General features: G+C 54.9%; 1 protein-coding gene and 1 long non-coding RNA gene across 2 annotated transcripts in view; one reads left to right on the top strand and one right to left on the bottom strand.

Annotated features, from left to right (window-relative positions):
* Window positions 1–1,485: 1,485 nt before the first annotated feature.
* Window positions 1,486–14,719, bottom strand: LOC311532266. Its single transcript, XR_014714358.1, has 3 exons — window positions 13,708–14,719; window positions 4,070–4,342; window positions 1,486–2,989 (listed from the first exon to the last, which is right to left on the bottom strand). It is a non-coding gene; the product is annotated as an uncharacterized lncRNA (long non-coding RNA).
* Window positions 13,127–14,819, top strand: part of LOC311532265 (multidrug and toxin extrusion protein 2-like) — a 19,535-nt gene continuing 17,842 nt past the window's right edge. The window contains exon 1 of the mRNA XM_084650577.1: window positions 13,127–13,407. Coding sequence (XP_084506703.1) covers window positions 13,276–13,407 — 132 coding nt within the window. The 5' untranslated portion in view covers window positions 13,127–13,275. The remainder of the gene's footprint in view (window positions 13,408–14,819) is intronic.

Genomic DNA, 14,819 nt, shown 5'->3' with positions numbered 1-14,819 from the left:
CTTTTAGTAATCCAAGGCCTGATCCTTGTAGTCAGATCCCTGGATGTGCACAGAGCTCATTGCAGGACTGGTGAAAATTGATTTAAACAGGGCTATGACATATTGCACCAGGAAAGAATCTTCCCCAAAGTACTAACTAGAAATATAGGTCAAGAAATAATAACATGATTTGTCTTATTCTGCTCCCAGGGTTTCCTACTGCAAGGTGCTGAGCACTCTGGTCCCACCAGCAAAACATGTAAGCATGACAATAGATAAATTAAGTGAAATGGGATTACTCGCACAAGTACATTTAAACAATTGTGTCAGTATTTACAGGATTGGGTCCAAAATATGGCTTTTGGTGCCTAGTTTTAAGTTCCCAATCCCAAATCTGAAAATGGTGGCCTATACATATAATTTCTGTGTATTAGTATCTTTCTCTGGACACACAAGGAGATACAGAGATATACGTAGCTATGCAAACTCAGATGTAGGTGTATATTATACAGCACATCCCTTTCCATTTGTAAAAAGCACCTGAAAACAGTTTTAAATTCTGCCAGCTGCTGTAAAGGACACCCTTAATTTAATGACGCTTCATTTGTGTTTTCATCTGGATTTATAGCGTTGTTGTTTTTTATTGTATTTAAAATTGTTGTGCAGCATCCAGAGCACCTCCGGGGATATTTTATAAATAACATTATTATTAATTATCATTACTATTCTTACAGCATTACAATCTCTCTTTTCCTCTGCCAAGACCTTCCCAGAGATCGTTCAAAGCGAGATGTGTTTTGTCTCATTTTTGAATGTCCTGCCTTATTTAGCTAGCCAGGCTCTTCAAAGCTGGGAACATGTTTTTTAATGCACAGTCCTGATTCACAGACAAATCTGCAGTCCGATATAAGTGTTGTAAGAACAATCATATTTTTTCTCTCAGTCACAGTAAATTATTCAGAAAGTGAAGTTATGATGCTCTGCAAGAAATACAGAATGAATGAACAGCTGTTTCTGCTTTTTTGCTTTAAGAATGAGAAAAGTTAATCAAAAAGATAACTCTACTCACATGAGTGAAATTATGCGAATGCATAAGGCCCTGATTCTGCAACATGAATGGACCCTGTCGCCATACATAGCTCATTGCAGGACCGGAACATATGTTACTAAATCAGCATGACAGAGAGGGAGAGAAGAAACAGGGAGCCAGCCAAATGCTTCTAATACACTTATTTCCTGTCTTTAAAGGGATGTGGCCAACCTGACATTTCCAAATTATTTTGTAAAAATTCCAGCTGACTTTAAATAGTAGGTCCTGAATTTTTCTTTAAAAAATATTTGTAAATGTTGATCTGCACTCCTCTGGATGTTCACAACAGGTCTAATCATAACAGGTCATTTCAATCCGCGGGAAATTGACTCTTTAACCGAGCGTACAAGGGAGACAACCATAAACGGACTATACAAAAAGTGCTGTCAAAAACAAAAAAAGGGAACAAACTGGAAAAAGAGAGGGAAAACTTGTTTATTCTCTAACTTCTAGTAACCTGGAGTGTTACCTGTAATTAGCGACGGTACAACAATTTCAGACACAAATGTGAATTTGTGTATAGATGGTGCTATGGCAGAAGTCATACAGTAAAAAACAAAAAAAGTTAGCAGGACAGTTAGTGAGGCTCTAGTGACATCTAGTGGCTACGAGTAGCAATGAATTTGAGTTTACAAGCCCAAGCATTAAGCCAACCTGAAATGCAATACCAATAACCATACATTTCTGAGTTGAGCTGGCAAAACTCAGTGCCTCTTTAACTCTCCCACTTATGCCTAGAGACTGCACAGGCTTCGGCTCAGGTCTGGCCATTCCATTTGTGAAAAGACGAGCTGCCTGAAAAGGGACGTTGGGGTTGTGAAGAGCTAGGACAGGAAGGAATAGCCACAGAGAAATAAGCAGAGAGGGGCAAAGGGGATCTGTTGGTGGCTGAGCAGGAGGAGAGGTCAGTAGGAAGCTAATGTTAAAAAATTAAACACAGATCTTATCAATATGTAAATATTTGTAAATGACAGTATGAGTATCTTACTATCACAGAAGGATCCAAACCAAAATCCCAGATCCAAGCAACCCCAACCCTTTGGGAGATCAGGATCTGGAGAAAGTAAAACAAAGATTTATGCCTGTCAATTTATCCAAATGAAATTGAGGGGGATCAATGGCCTCAAAAGGGGGCCAGTAAATGTTCAGGTTGTTTGTTTTGGGGGTTTTTTTAGGTAGCAGTGTATAAATCACCATGCCATAGATTAAAAGCAGATGCATAAGAGAATTTACCATGGAACTTAAAGAAAAGAAAAACACCTTGCTGGACCTGATTTTCAAAATGGCAGAAGTCCAGGATCATGTGGAGAAAATGTGTATGCAAATACCAGCCTAATTTTCATACAAAATGCATAAATGGATATTAGAGCAAGTAGGTGTTCAATATCATGAGCAATTCACAGGGACTGCAGGTGCACGTTAGGTGAGAAACTGGCCCTAAGCTTCTGTCCTTTTGAATATCAAGCCCACTGTTCTTTTCCCTCCTTTTCCTTTAGTCTTCCTATTTCCTACTTTTCCTCCCATATCCTGCTGCATCTTGTTTTCCATGCTTTTTCTGTGTTGTTTTCCCTCAAACTATTTTTCATCCTTTGTGTCTCCATTATTAGGTCCTCTGAAACCCTTTCTTCCAGATGTCCTTATTTTGTGATTCACGTTTTTCTCCCTATCCATCTATTTTTACCTCCAGGGTACATCTTCACTGGTGACGAGAACCTTTTGGAGAATGAGCAGGTAACAATCAGAGGTTGTCTCCATCCCATGTGGGTAAGCTGGCAGGTTGCAAGTAGGTTTCAATTTTTTTCTTGCAGCTGGGCAACTGTTAGTCCCTGCTCCAACTTCTATGTGATGGCTGCATCAGCATCCAGCATTTCAAAGGCAACTTGCTTGTAGTATTGCTGGAGGTGTTTTTTGCTCAAGACCCTGGGAACAGGAGGCAGCAGTGAAGCAGTTAAAAGCTAAGGTTCTGAGGAACAGCACACTCTGCGGGATGAGCCTACGGGTTTGTATACATGGGGAAATACATGGAACAGCCGTTGTGAAATAAGCTATTCTGCAGTAAAAATCATTTTGTTTTGGAATAATGTGCCCTCATTATTCCGATTAAAGTGACTTTTATTCCAGAACAGAGTGTCCACACAGGAAGCTATTCTGGAATCGCTATTGAGGAATAGATTATTCTGCCGTAACTATTCGGGTCAATTTCCCTGTATAGACAAGCCCTACATCTGTCGATTTGCTGCACCCGCTGACAGCTAACACCTCTGATCATGCGACTCTTTGTTGCTTAAATAAAAACAAATTTGATTCCAAAAGACTCTTTAGTTTTTAATTTTGTGTTATCCCCAGCTCAGAACTGCAAAAGCCCACCATAAAGGGGAGTGGATTTTCCATGGCATCTGGACATCAGACAGCAACAGGGCCTCTTCCAAAAAAGGGACACTCTTCAAACAGTTAAGCCTTTGACATAAGCCTATTGTATTCTGACACTTCTCTCATTTGGTAGCTCTTAATCTTAAGGGTTCCAGACATGGTGCATTTGTGGTTTTTATTTTTATAACTGGATCTTGGCTGCAGTTCAGAATACGGATGTGTGCGCGACTAGGGGAGAAGCCTTGAAAAGTCGTCACATACCAAGTCTGCAGACAAAGGGACAAGTTCTGCTTTCTCACAATGGTATAAATGGGAGTAACCACATTGATTTCAACGCCATTATTCTGGATTTATGACAGCATAACCAAGAACAGAACTGGGCCCCAGATGCTGAAATCAGTGCTAACAGGGCAGAGCATCTGCATGCTCCAGTTGGCTTACAGCTAGTCACACATTACCTCTTTTCAATAGGGATACATCAAAACAACAGGTTAAAAAATACTGGCCAAATTCACTGCAGTCTGCAGGTGTAAAGCTACTGAAGACAATGATGTTACACTGTGGGATAATGTGACCCACCACTTCTTTTCCCCTAACTGGTGTTGCAACAGAGATCAAATCATTACTCACCTAGCAACCTGTGGTCACAATTCAGGCCTAGCAGCATGTTTCAGCCCTCGAAGTCTCTGAGTGCAACCCCTCCAGGTGACAGGTCACAAGCTTTTACCTCTCTGGAGCGGGAGCCTGTGATTCTTCCTCCACTCCTCAGATCGGGACTCTGTTTACCAACTGTGATTAGTGGATTCAGCTGCCCTGCAAGGATTCCTTTCAGGGCTGTGACCAGTGTGTGAATACAGGGACATCAAACAGCCTTTCCAAAATCAAAGCATTGTTTACTCTCAACTGTAGGCACAAAGCATAACAAGAGGAGGGTTTTCAACACAGTGAACAGTCTACACACATCTGTCTCACCTAACTACCTTATCCCAGGAACACATTGCGGGATTGGGGAACAGTCTGTCCCTGTGACTGTCTCCTCAGAGCTCAGAGTTTTACCCACTCCAATATTTTTGTTCCAGTATACCCACTGGGATCGCCCCCCCCCATGCCCAGCCAGGGGTGGAGAACTCAACATGGTCAAAGGTAAAGGGAGTGTCTTTCTATTGCCAGTGGTGTTATCTGAAATTTATGGTCTCCCTTCCTGCGCACATGCAAGACAGCTTCTGCTGGAACTAACCCTTGGTTATCAGGTAGCTAGCCAAGAACATAACAACAATCAAACTAGCAGATGGAATATTAATAGGTGGTTACAGGTAACTTCCACATCCTTGACACCAGCCAACAGTCCTGAGTATTGAGTTTCTTAAAGTGCCTGTATGCACATCAAACTGTCCTCCTCTGCCAGTCATTTTTCTGAGTGGGGAGCAGATTGAAATTTACAAAGACTCACTCCCTGGGCTCATCTTAACTTGGGGGTGATGAGGCAGACTCTCAATAAAATATGCTGGGTTTTTCCTTTCTATCAAAAGACTGGGATGACGTGTGTCTCTTCCGTCTCTTCAGTCCATTGCTCTCCCTAATAGGCTATGGCGAAGATTTTCATGCCTGGGTACTTAACAGTTAGACACCTAATTCCCTTTTTAGCCTGATTTTCAAAGGTGGTGAGCAACTATATCTGCAACTGACCTCAGAGGGAGCTCAATCAGCCTTTACTCATCTGCCTAAATATTAATTTAGGAGCCTGACATAGATCCAGGCATTTGAAAATGTTGTCCTGTCTTTGCTCCTTGTCAAGGTCATTCCCCCACCTATGCGGGGCCAGCCTTAACAGGTGACAAGCATCTGCAGCTCCCTTAAGGAAGGAAAAATTGTCACTAACTGTGTAAAGTACAGTGCTAAACACAGGCCCAAGCTTGTTTCTGTTTAAGCCAATGGCAAAGCTCCCACGGATTTAGTGGGAACAGGACTGTGCCCTATATTTTTAAACAACAGCTCATTATTCTTTCCCCCTCTTTTGGAGCCTAACAAAAGAGTTTGTGGGATTGGAAAAGAAAACCCTCTGGAGTACACCATGAAGAACCCCCATCTTTTTGTACTGTGTTTGTACAGTGCCTTGCACAATGGGGTCCTGGTCCATGACTAGGGCTTCTAGGTAATACAAATAATAAATAACCAATTTAACCACAATTTTCAAGTGCTGAGTCCCCTCCACTACCACTGAAGTCAGGGCACTCAGCGCACCCCAGAATCAGGCCCTCTCATGCCATATGTGCCTAAGGTTTCATCATGGTAGGTAAACTAATCACATGGTTATGACTAGGGCCCTGCCAAATTCAGGGTCCATGTTGATCAATTTCACAGCCATAGGATTTTAAATCTACTTAAAGCTACTTAAATCTGAAATCTCACTTCTTGTAATTGTAGGGGGTTCTGACCCAAAAAGGAGGTGGGGGGGGGTTGCAAGGTTATTTGGGGGAAGGAGGGGCTTGCGGTACTGCTACCCTTGCTTTTGCGCAGCTGCTGTCGGCGCTGCCGCTGTCGGCGCTGCCTTCAGAGCTGGGCAGCTGGAGAGCGGCGGCTGCTGGCTGGGGGCCCAGCTCTGAAGGCAGAGCCGCCGCCAGCAGCAGCGCAGAAGTAAGGGTGGCCTGGTCTGGTGTTGCCACCCTTCCTCTGCGCTGCTGCTGGTCAGGTGCTGCCTTCAGAGTGCAGTGCAGAAGTAAGAGTAGCAATACTGCAACCCCCCTAAAATAATCTTGTGACCCCCCTGCAACTCCCTTTTGGGTCAGGGACCCCAGTTCGATGAACGCTGGTCTCCCCTGTGAAATCTGGTCATTTGTGTGCTTTTACCCTGTACTATAATTCACGAGAGGAAACCAGATTTCACAGTCGGTGACGTCTTTTTCATGGCTGTGAATTTGGTAGGGCCCCAGTTATGACTCACCATCTGCCATTGTTCAGTTTTTCTACACATCATTTTGTAACTGAGGGGAGAAGTGAAACATTAGCTAGGCTTTACATTCCAGAGCGGTGACATCGCAGAGTTAAAGTGACTGCATGAGAAGGTAGCACTTAGGAATAAAACCAAGGCTTATTTCCAAGTGTCATTTTCCATGCATTGTAAATAGATTTGGTTATAGACACTCGGTTAAAAGCACTTACGCTCGCAGGCGCTGACTCCGTGGATGCTCCGGGGCTGGAGCACCCACGGGGAAAAAATGGTGGGTGCTGCGCATCCACTGACAACCCCCCATCAGAACCTCCCCCCGCACCAGTGCTTCCTGCCTGCTGGCAGGCCCCACCAATCAACACCTCTCCCTCTCTCCCCATGCCTCCTGCCCTCCTCAATCACCTGTTTCATGGTGTGCGGGAGGCTCTGGGGGGGAGAGGGGAGGAGTGAGGATGCAGTGCTCTAGGGGGAGGCGGCGGAACGGGGTGGGAAGAGGCAAGGAGGGGGGTCGAGCGGGGTTGGAAAGAGGCAGGGCAGAGCGGGGCCTTGGGGGAAGGGGTAGAGTGGGAGCAGGGCTGGGGCAGAGCCGGGGGCCGAGCACCCACCAGCACTTTGGAAAGTCGGTGCCTATGCTTACGGTTATTAATTATTATGCATTATTTACACTAGGATCGCTCCCCGAGGTTCCATCAGGATCAGGGTACAAACACAGAATCAGACACAAGCCCTGATTTGAAATGTCATGTCCCACTAGCCTCTTTCCCTCAAAATTTCCCACCACTTCCCTCTACACTCTCCTCTTCAATACCATGACATCTAGATCTGCTTTAAGGAAGGTTGCCAATCTTCCAGGATTGTCCTGTAGTTAGATTAATCTTTAATAAGAGATTATGTCATGAAACGAAACCTCCAGGAAAACATCCAATCAAAACTGGCAACCCTAGCTCTGAGCAGGGTTACACAATGTGCCGGTTCCAAGGGCAATGCCTTGTCTTGACTACGGCTCCTACCGTATCTGTTATTTGTGCAGCTGCACCAGTGGGATTTTTTTTAGGATGGAAAGACTGGTGTAGACAAGCTGAGGAGTTTACAGTCTCTTTAGGCCATTTGCCTAATAGATACATACAGCAGAAGGGGTATTCCCATGGCTCTGCTCTGTGTAAGGCACCTGAGGCCCCTGGCCCGTGCAGGGAAGTGATTGGTTTGTACAGAGCAATTCACATCCTTTTGCCTCCAATCTGTTACCCTGCTTCTAACCATGCCATAACCTGCCAGCCCCAGAGACTGGAATGATTAAGTCCCTTTCAGTTGTTTTCTAAGATTCCCTCTAATTTACCATGAAATCATCTATCACCCCTCCCACGTGGCTGGTCTCAGGCTGTGTTTCTTCTCCCTGGGGCTGGATTAATATCCGAGATTTCCATGCACATGTTACTTCTGGGGAGATTCTGCGGGACTGCGCGGCCCCCAGAAAACGCCCCCCCTCCCCCCAGGCCCCCAGCAGAAATCCTGTGTTTCCCTGCACAAAACGTCAAGGAAGCAAAGGGAGGCCACGTGGGGGGATGGACACCACGTGTGCCAGTTTTGGAGGGAGGCTGCCCCCCAAACAGAGGCGAGGCATGGGAGGGCACCCAGAGTTATGTGCCACCGCCCCCCATTTCTGCAAGCACAGACCTGCCCAGCTGAAGGAGGCTGCACCTTGGGCTCCGCTGACGCTGCAGCTGAACGCAGCCTCCTGAGTCCCAGCACCCGTCGTGCTCCCCTCCTGTGGGCTGGGTAGGGTGACCAGCTGTCCCCATTTTGTAGGGACTGTCCTGATATTCAGGGCTTTGTCTTAAATAAGCACTTATTATCTCCCCAACCCTAGCCCCATTTTTAACACTTGCTGTCTGGTCACCCTAGTGCTGGGAACCTTCCTGTTTTCTGTGAAACAGTGAGTGCCCACAGTGGGGCTGGGTAAGGGGCGGCGGGGAAATGAGGGAAGGGGGGTTGAGGGAGTGCAGGGAAGAGGCAGTGGGGAAAGAAGGGGGTGGACTAGGGAAGGGAGAGGGGAAGGTGGGAGTGAGGGCAGGGGGATGGAGAAGAAAAGGGGATCGGAGAATCGCAGGGGGAAGCGGGAGCCTGGCATGCGGTGTCCCCTTGGCAGCAGCTGGGGCTCCCCCATTAAGCAGGCCCATTGAACCCTCACTCTGACAAGCCCTACTACCCCCCTACACCTGGACCCCTCCAACAAGCCCCCTCACCCAGACCCCCACTGAGCCCCAACCACCATGACCTGGACCCCCTGCAGAGTCCCATTGCCCCTCACCCGGAACCGCACAACGAGCCCCTGTGCATCCAGATCCCCCACTGAGCCGCCCGCACAGAGACAGCTCTCACCCCACAACCGGATCCTCCCCCGCCCCACTAAGTCCCTCCACACTTGGATCCTGCTGGGCTGAGCCTGCCCCACCGCACCTGGCACAGAGGGGCAGGGCCCCAGAGTGTTTATGGGGCAGGCCCAGCCCTTGCACAGTGTCAGGTGCAGCCTCACTGCTGAGTCCCTGTACTGGGGGAGGTGGGAGCTTCAGGGTGAACTCCCAACTCACTGCATCCAGTGGCCTGTGCTCCCCACTGCCATGCTGGAGCCACATTTATTGATTGACAAATAAAATTTGCAGAATTTTAAAATATGGTGTGCATAATTTTTAAATTTTTTGCAAGGACTTTTTATTTTTTTGGCACAGAATCCCCTCAAGAGTAACATGTGACCAGGGTCAGAGCTGAGTACCCCCGAGAAGAGGGTTTTTCTCAATGTGCCTGGACAGGTGGGATTCAAGGCCCTTAGAAGCGCTGAGAGAGCTTAAAATGGCCTGAAAAAAGTGGGAGGGCTATCATATCCCCAGCCAAAGTAGTTTTTCATACACTTTGATACAGACAACCCACACTTTTTATACCTACATAATCGCTCTGCAACTTTTATCTCATGACTCTAGTTATACGTATTTACTGTTAGTTTTTAACAAGGCAACAGGGTCTCATACAAATGATTAAAATCATTTTTAATTTGGGGGATGGGGAGCCTGGGGGGGTGCAGTGAGATTCAGTGGGGTTGGGGGCATTGCTGGAGTTGGGGTTCAGCAACAGTCAGTGTGGATGGAGGGCATTCTCTAGAGCTGAGAGGTCTCTCTGGGGTTGGGGTGCACTGAGAGTCGGGGGGACGTGGGTCTCTCTGGGGCTGGGGTGCAGTGACATCCGGGGGTCTCTCTGGGGCTGGGCTGCAGTGACAGCCGGGGGGACGTGGGTCTCTCTGGGGCTGGGGTGCAGTGACAGCTGGGGGGACGTGGGTCTCTCTGGGGCGGGGCTGCAGTGACAGCCTGGGGCGGGGGTCTCTCTGGGGCTGGGGTGCAGTGACATCCGGGGGTCTCTCTGGGGCTGGGCTGCAGTGACAGCCGGGGGGACGGGGGGGTCTCTCTGGGGCCGGGCTGCAGTGACAGCCGGGGGTCTCTCTGGGGCTGGGCTGCAGTGACAGCCGGGGGGACGGGGGGGTCTCTCTGGGGCTGGGCTGCAGTGACAGCCGGGGGGATGGGGGTCTCTCTGGGGCTGGGCTGCAGTGACAGCCGGGGGGACGGGGGGTCTCTCTGGGGCCGGGCTGCAGTGACAGCCGGGGGTCTCTCTGGGGCTGGGCTGCAGTGACAGCCGGGGGGACGGGGGGGTCTCCCTGGGGCCGGGCTGCAGTGACGGGCGGGGGGGCGGGGGGGTCTCCCTGGGGCTGGGCTGCAGTGACAGCCGGGGGGACGGGGGGGTCTCTCTGGGGCTGGGCTGCAGTGACAGCCGGGGGCGGGGGTCTCTCTGGGGCCGGGCTGCAGTGACAGCCGGGGGACAGGGGGGTCTCTCTGGGGCCGGGCTGCAGTGACAGCCGGGGGGACGGGGGGGTCTCTCTGGGGCCGGGCTGCAGTGACAGCCGGGGGGACGGGGGGGTCTCTCTGGGGCCGGGCTGCAGTGACAGCCGGGGGCGGGGGTCTCTCTGGGGCCGGGCTGCAGTGACGGGCGGGGGGACGGGGGGGTCTCTCTGGGGCCGGGCTGCAGTGACAGCCGGGGGGACGGGGGGGTCTCTCTGGGGCCGGGCTGCAGTGACAGCCGGGGGGACGGGGGGGTCTCTCTGGGGCCGGGCTGCAGTGACAGCCGGGGGGACGGGGGGGTCTCTCTGGGGCCGGGCTGCAGTGACAGCCGGGGGGATGGGGGTCTCTCTGGGGCTGGGCTGCAGTGACAGCCGGGGGTCTCCCTGGGGCTGGGCTGCAGTGACAGCCGGGGGGACGGGGGGGTCTCCCTGGGGCCGGGCTGCAGTGACGGGCGGGGGGGCGGGGGGGTCTCCCTGGGGCTGGGCTGCAGTGACAGCCGGGGGGACGGGGGGGTCTCTCTGGGGCTGGGCTGCAGTGACAGCCGGGGGCGGGGGTCTCTCTGGGGCCGGGCTGCAGTGACAGCCGGGGGACAGGGGGGTCTCTCTGGGGCCGGGCTGCAGTGACAGCCGGGGGGACGGGGGGGTCTCTCTGGGGCCGGGCTGCAGTGACAGCCGGGGGGACGGGGGGGTCTCTCTGGGGCCGGGCTGCAGTGACAGCCGGGGGCGGGGGTCTCTCTGGGGCCGGGCTGCAGTGACGGGCGGGGGGACGGGGGGGTCTCTCTGGGGCCGGGCTGCAGTGACAGCCGGGGGGACGGGGGGGTCTCTCTGGGGCCGGGCTGCAGTGACAGCCGGGGGGGCGGGGGTCTCTCTGGGGCCGGGCTGCAGTGACAGCCGGGGGGGCGGGGGTCTCTCTGGGGCCGGGCTGCAGTGACGGCCGGAGGGACGGGGGGGTCTCTCTGGGGCCGGGCTGCAGTGACGGGCGGGGGGGTCTCTCTGGGGCCGGGCTGCAGTGACAGCCGGGGGCGGGGGTCTCTCTGGGGCCGGGCTGCAGTGACGGGCGGGGGGACGGGGGGGTCTCTCTGGGGCCGGGCTACAGTGACAGCCGGGGGGACGGGGGGGTCTCTCTGGGGCCGGGCTGCAGTGACAGCCGGGGGGACGGGGGGGTCTCTCTGGGGCCGGGCTGCAGTGACAGCCGGGGGGACGGGGGGGTCTCTCTGGGGCCGGGCTGCAGTGACAGCCGGGGGGATGGGGGTCTCTCTGGGGCTGGGCTGCAGTGACAGCCGGGGGTCTCTCTGGGGCTGGGCTGCAGTGACAGCCGGGGGGACGGGGGGGTCTCCCTGGGGCCGGGCTGCAGTGACGGGCGGGGGGGCGGGGGGGTCTCCCTGGGGCTGGGCTGCAGTGACAGCCGGGGGGACGGGGGGGTCTCTCTGGGGCTGGGCTGCAGTGACAGCCGGGGGCGGGGGTCTCTCTGGGGCCGGGCTGCAGTGACAGCCGGGGGACAGGGGGGTCTCTCTGGGGCCGGGCTGCAGTGACAGCCGGGGGGACGGGGGGGTCTCTCTGGGGCCGGGCTGCAGTGACAGCCGGGGGGACGGGGGGGTCTCTCTGGGGCCGGGCTGCAGTGACAGCCGGGGGCGGGGGTCTCTCTGGGGCCGGGCTGCAGTGACGGGCGGGGGGACGGGGGGGTCTCTCTGGGGCCGGGCTGCAGTGACAGCCGGGGGGACGGGGGGGTCTCTCTGGGGCCGGGCTGCAGTGACAGCCGGGGGGGCGGGGGTCTCTCTGGGGCCGGGCTGCAGTGACAGCCGGGGGGGCGGGGGTCTCTCTGGGGCCGGGCTGCAGTGACGGCCGGGGGGACGGGGGGGTCTCTCTGGGGCCGGGCTGCAGTGACGGGCGGGGGGGTCTCTCTGGGGCCGGGCTGCAGTGACAGCCGGGGGCGGGGGTCTCTCTGGGGCCGGGCTGCAGTGACAGCCGGGGGGACGGGGGGGTCTCCCTGGGGCCGGGCTGCAGTGACAGCCGGGGGGACGGGGGGGTCTCCCTGGGGCCGGGCTGCAGTGACAGCTGGGGGGGGCGGGGGGGTCTCTCTGGGGCCGGGCTGCAGTGACAGCCGGGGGGGCGGGGGTCTCTCTGGGGCCGGGCTGCAGTGACAGCCGGGGGGGCGGGGGTCTCTCTGGGGCCGGGCTGCAGTGACGGGCGGGGGGGCGGGGGGGTCTCCCTGGGGCCGGGCTGCAGTGACGGGCGGGGGGGCGGGGGGGTCTCCCTGGGGCCGGGCTGCAGTGACAGCCGGGGGGACGGGGGGGTCTCTCTGGGGCCGGGCTGCAGTGACGGGCGGGGGGGCGGGGGGGTCTCTCTGGGGCCGGGCTGCAGTGACGGCCGGGGGGGCGGGGGTCTCTCTGGGGCCGGGCTGCAGTGACGGGCGGGGGGGCGGGGGGGTCTCCCTGGGGCCGGGCTGCAGTGACGGGCGGGGGGGCGGGGGGGTCTCCCTGGGGCCGGGCTGCAGTGACAGCCGGGGGGACGGGGGGGTCTCTCTGGGGCCGGGCTGCAGTGACAGCCGGGGGGACGGGGGGGTCTCTCTGGGGCCGGGCTGCAGTGACGGGCGGGGGGGCGGGGGGGTCTCTCTGGGGCCGGGCTGCAGTGACAGCCGGGGGCGGGGGTCTCGCTGGAGGGGGGGCAGGGAGTCCGTGGGGCCCATTCTCGGGGCGCTGCCGGGTTCACGGAGCCCTGGCGGGCGGCGCCGCCTGCCGGAGCCGGGGAAGTACGCTGGGCCCCTGCAGGCCCGGCGGGGGAAGGACTTTCCCCCACGTGGCCAGGTCGGACCCGGCGGCTCCCCGCAGCGGAGTCTCCCCCACGTGGCCGGACCCTCCGCGGGGGGATTGCCAGGGCTGGTGGCCCCCGGTCCCGCCCCCATCCGACCTAGAGGATCCGGGGAGGGAGGTGCCGGGGGCGGGGTAGCGGCCGAGGCTCCCGGCTGCAGTTATATAAACCAGCCGGCCGAACCCCGCTGCTTCCCCGACCATGGAGGGAGTTCCCGTCCCGGCGGCCAGCCCAGCCCCGCTGCGGGGACGCTGCCTGCGGAGGCTCCGCGGCCTCCTGCCCGTGGGCGCCTGGCAGGAGTCCCAGGAGCTGGCCAAGATCGGGGGGCCGGTGGTAAGGACGGGGGCTGTCGCTGCCCTCGCCCAGGGGCTGGGCAAGGGAGATCTGCGGCTCAGAGCAGCCACAGGGGGGTGCTGGTTGGGGGGGGTGTCTGGGTGTCCCCCTAAAAGAGTGGGGGAGCTGGGGCAGGGCAGAGGTTGGTGGGGATTTCCCGTAAGGCGCGGGGGGCTAGAGTGAACCTGATGTCGGGTGGACTGAAGGGAATTGGGGTCTGGTTGAGGTCTCCCTTTCTCAAGGAGTTGGGGGGACTGCAGTGGTTAAAGTCACCCCCAAACCGGGGCAGAGAAAGCTCACCCGTTTTGCTGTCTGTCGCGCCTGTCTTGGCATGCCATGGGAAAGTAGGCTCCGTCCTCTTGTGATGAGAGGCAGAAAATGCGACTCGGGAAGCAACAGCCACAGAGAATCAGTGGCTGAAAGATGATCCTGAAGTTTATATCTTCCTCCTAGAAGAAACAATGAGTGCGAAGAAATGTGCATGTCTGACCTGCCTTAAAAGGCCAGTTTTACTGGGTTGAAAGATAAAAGTATCTTCGCCCTTGAAAGGCTGTGGGTTTAATTCTTTCTGTTACATTGGTATCACTTGCTGTCTGCCAGAACTCCTGTCTAATCGCTGCTCAAATGATCTATGATTTAGTTCAATGGTCGGGGCTCCTTAGCAAACTAAGAAAAAAACAATCAATGTTTGTGTTACTGCTGTGTCCAAAGATCAGATTTGTGCCTAGTACAATTGCCTTAGGATCCATGGGCAAGGAACATCCAAGTTATTTTCTTGCCTCAAGCCAAGAATTGAGGGTTTGGTTTTCTGCAGAGCGATACAAAAGGTGCAGACCTGGTCCCGGGTCAGCAGTACTCCTTGTGGGAAAGGAAGTTTCTTGTGTTTTCATCACCAACCCTGGGGGCTAAGCGGCCTCAGTTAGCTCCTAAGAAAATTGTCCTACTTGGATCCATCTTACCTCATCACAACAGTAATGGCAAGGATGTAAATCCTCTGGTAATATCCCTTCTGTATCCTTTTCTTTGGGGTGGTCAGTCTCATGTTTCTCCTTTTCTAATAGCATCAATGACCTTTGGGTTTCTTCTGCTCTTTGCTCTGTCTCAAGGGGGTCCCTGGGTCAGTTACCTCACCTCATCTCTCGTTGACAGTTTCTTAAAAACCAAAGATAGACGAGGTCACATTCTGGCTGATGCCAAACAGGCCTTCAGGTTCCCAGGGCCTCTTCTCCTCCCTAGGGCTGCCTTTGCCTTTGGGACTGGGGCCCTGTTTTGCCATTCTTTCCCTTTGGTGCTGACCCACACTAAGCTCTCCACATAGTTTCTGCCCCAGAAGAAGTGCGTGACTAGGATTTTATCCTCTCCTGATGTTATTCTTGGGTCGACGTCAGCACTGTTGGAAGATGAGGTGTTAT

The sequence above is a fragment of the Lepidochelys olivacea genome (assembly GCF_965140295.1).
Source record: "Lepidochelys olivacea isolate rLepOli2 genome assembly, chromosome: 17".
NCBI lineage: Eukaryota > Metazoa > Chordata > Testudines > Cheloniidae > Lepidochelys > Lepidochelys olivacea.
The sequence above is the reverse complement of the archived record's forward strand: the minus strand, read 5'-3'. Positions and strand labels throughout refer to the sequence as shown.